The 2,133-nt window shown below is 56.5% G+C and overlaps 1 protein-coding gene across 1 annotated transcript; it reads left to right on the top strand.

The window, feature by feature from the left end:
• Nucleotides 1-1,447: 1,447 nt before the first annotated feature.
• On the top strand, nucleotides 1,448-2,074 carry SPRG_17484 (hypothetical protein; the record flags this gene model as incomplete). The annotated part of the gene is made up of 1 exon (XM_012356840.1): nucleotides 1,448-2,074. One exon carries the CDS (start codon nucleotides 1,448-1,450, stop codon nucleotides 2,072-2,074), a length of 627 nt encoding a protein of 208 aa, XP_012212230.1.
• Nucleotides 2,075-2,133: the final 59 nt, after the last annotated feature.

Consider the following 2,133-nt stretch of genomic DNA (forward strand, 5'->3'; position numbering starts at 1 on the left):
TGACGTCACTTTTGTAGCCGCCAAATGCCACAACCGAACTCGACCTACCCCTCGTCTCGTCACAAGCTACGACGTTCGGTCAGCTTTCCTGCAGCCTGGCTCCTCTAATGACTTCAGTACGTGTGCAAAAAAGTGTTCCTCTGTTGCCCTTGAAACGTTTGTGTTGATTGACATGCTCGTACATCCATCATCATCCATCGAGCTCCATGTATCTGCGTGCGGCATAGTGTAGAGTCGGGCAAACGCCATGATTCATTACGACATAGCTTTGGACTCTACCACTAACCTTCGTCCCCAGCGATCGGTTTCGATGCGGGCTTGCGCCGCCAGCTCTGGGAACACAGCTTGCGGGTAGCTCAGGACGTTGTTGACGGTCAACGTGACGTTCGGGGACGAGCCGACGGCTTTCGCGCCAACAGAAGATCGCAACACCAAAGACACGCGACTTGCGGCAGCATTGACACGCCGCGAACCGCGTCTATCCGGATATGCAAGGCTATCACGATTCAAATTTTCCTCAATCAAGACCGAACTACTTGGGGGCAACAACCGTGTTGGTGTTCGCCATGCCAGAGGTGGGCGAGGCGGGTTAGCTATTGACTGACGCTACCAATTTGGAGATGGCTTGAGCTCGTGTGCTCTGCGCTTCGATCTTGGATCTTGTAACGTATGCGATCTTGGAGCCGGTCTTCTAGTTCGTTCGGCCTTGCGCGGAAAACCTCTTCCACTTCTTGGAAACGGCCCCAGCAAGTATCCGGATGCGATGTGAAACGCGCGTGTCAATTCAGGTGTCAATTTCACTTTCTCTGATGTGTTGCGTGTTTTTGGCGTAGCGATCTTCTGTTGGCGCGGGGGGAGCCATACGAAGCTCATTCCAGCACTTGCTTGCTCCCCACCAACTACCAACAACAACTATGGCCTCGACCACTGCCCGCGCGACCCAGTCTGTCATCAAGACGTGGTTCTCGGACCCGGCTACGTACCCGATCATCGGCATCATCACGTTTGCCACGGGCATGTCGACCTTTGCCGGTCTCCGGTACCTCTCCAACAGCCCAGATGTCACCTTCTCCAAGGAAAAGCGCGGTGCGATCTTCCACCGGTCGAGCGACGAAGGCGCTTCGTTCCGGTCGCACCGCATCGACATGGCCCATCTGAAACTCAACCCGATCACACGCAACGACGACTTTGTCGAGTTTCGCCAGCGCCACGCGTCGAGCCACACTTGATCAATATATATATAGTAATATATTTACACGCTGCAAACAACCTTTTTTGTCGTTGAAAAGACAGATGGTGTGGAATGCCATGAATTTTACTGCTGCACTGCCCATTATTGGAACATTCCCTTGGCACACTACAATCCATGATGATGGTGTTGCCAAGTGAATGATGGTTAACCAGAACTGGAGCACACGTCTCCAGAACAATTCAATTAGCCATCTGAATGCGCCACGTCACCGATACACTGAGCACCGTGCTGCTCGACATCGTGCACCTGCTCTCGGAGCCCAAAGACGTCGTCGCCTTCGTGTCGGCGCTGCCGGACCTACCGCCGGCCCTTCACGCGCTGCTCTCGCTCGGCCAGTCGATGGACCTCACGCGCCACTGGCCGTGTTTGTACCTCGAGAACTTTCCAGTGGGGTCCATTGACCTCGGCATCACTGCGCTGTCCGCCTTTCCGTACGTGTCTGTGGGGCCTGCCACCAATCTCCGATGGCTGGCCGCGCCACTGCCTCGATCGTCGCGCGTCTGGCTGTCGTTGAGGTCGCGCAACGATACGGCTCTGGCGTTTGCGCGTGTTTGGGGCGACCGCGTCCGGGACGTCTCGGTCGCGACGAAGGATGCAGAGTTCTCAGCTCACGTGCACGAGCTACTTGACTTGTGCCACTACATCGAGAGCGCCATGGTCCGCTTGTCCGATCCAGCGAACGCAGCGCTCTGGATGTCGGCGCTCGCGCGACCAGCGTTTCCGTTGCGCTCGCTCAGCTTCGAATTGACGCGCTACAATTCCGGTCCGGTAGACGATTGCATGCCGCTCCGCGCGCGCACTCCTCGCATCGCCGTCGCTTAGGACCCTCATCCTCAATGGTGTCGACGACGTTCACGCGGCTCTGGCTGCCTTGGACGGCG

This window comes from Saprolegnia parasitica (genome assembly GCF_000151545.1).
Source record: "Saprolegnia parasitica CBS 223.65 unplaced genomic scaffold supercont2.609, whole genome shotgun sequence".
NCBI classification, from domain to species: Eukaryota; Oomycota; class Saprolegniomycetes; order Saprolegniales; family Saprolegniaceae; genus Saprolegnia; species Saprolegnia parasitica.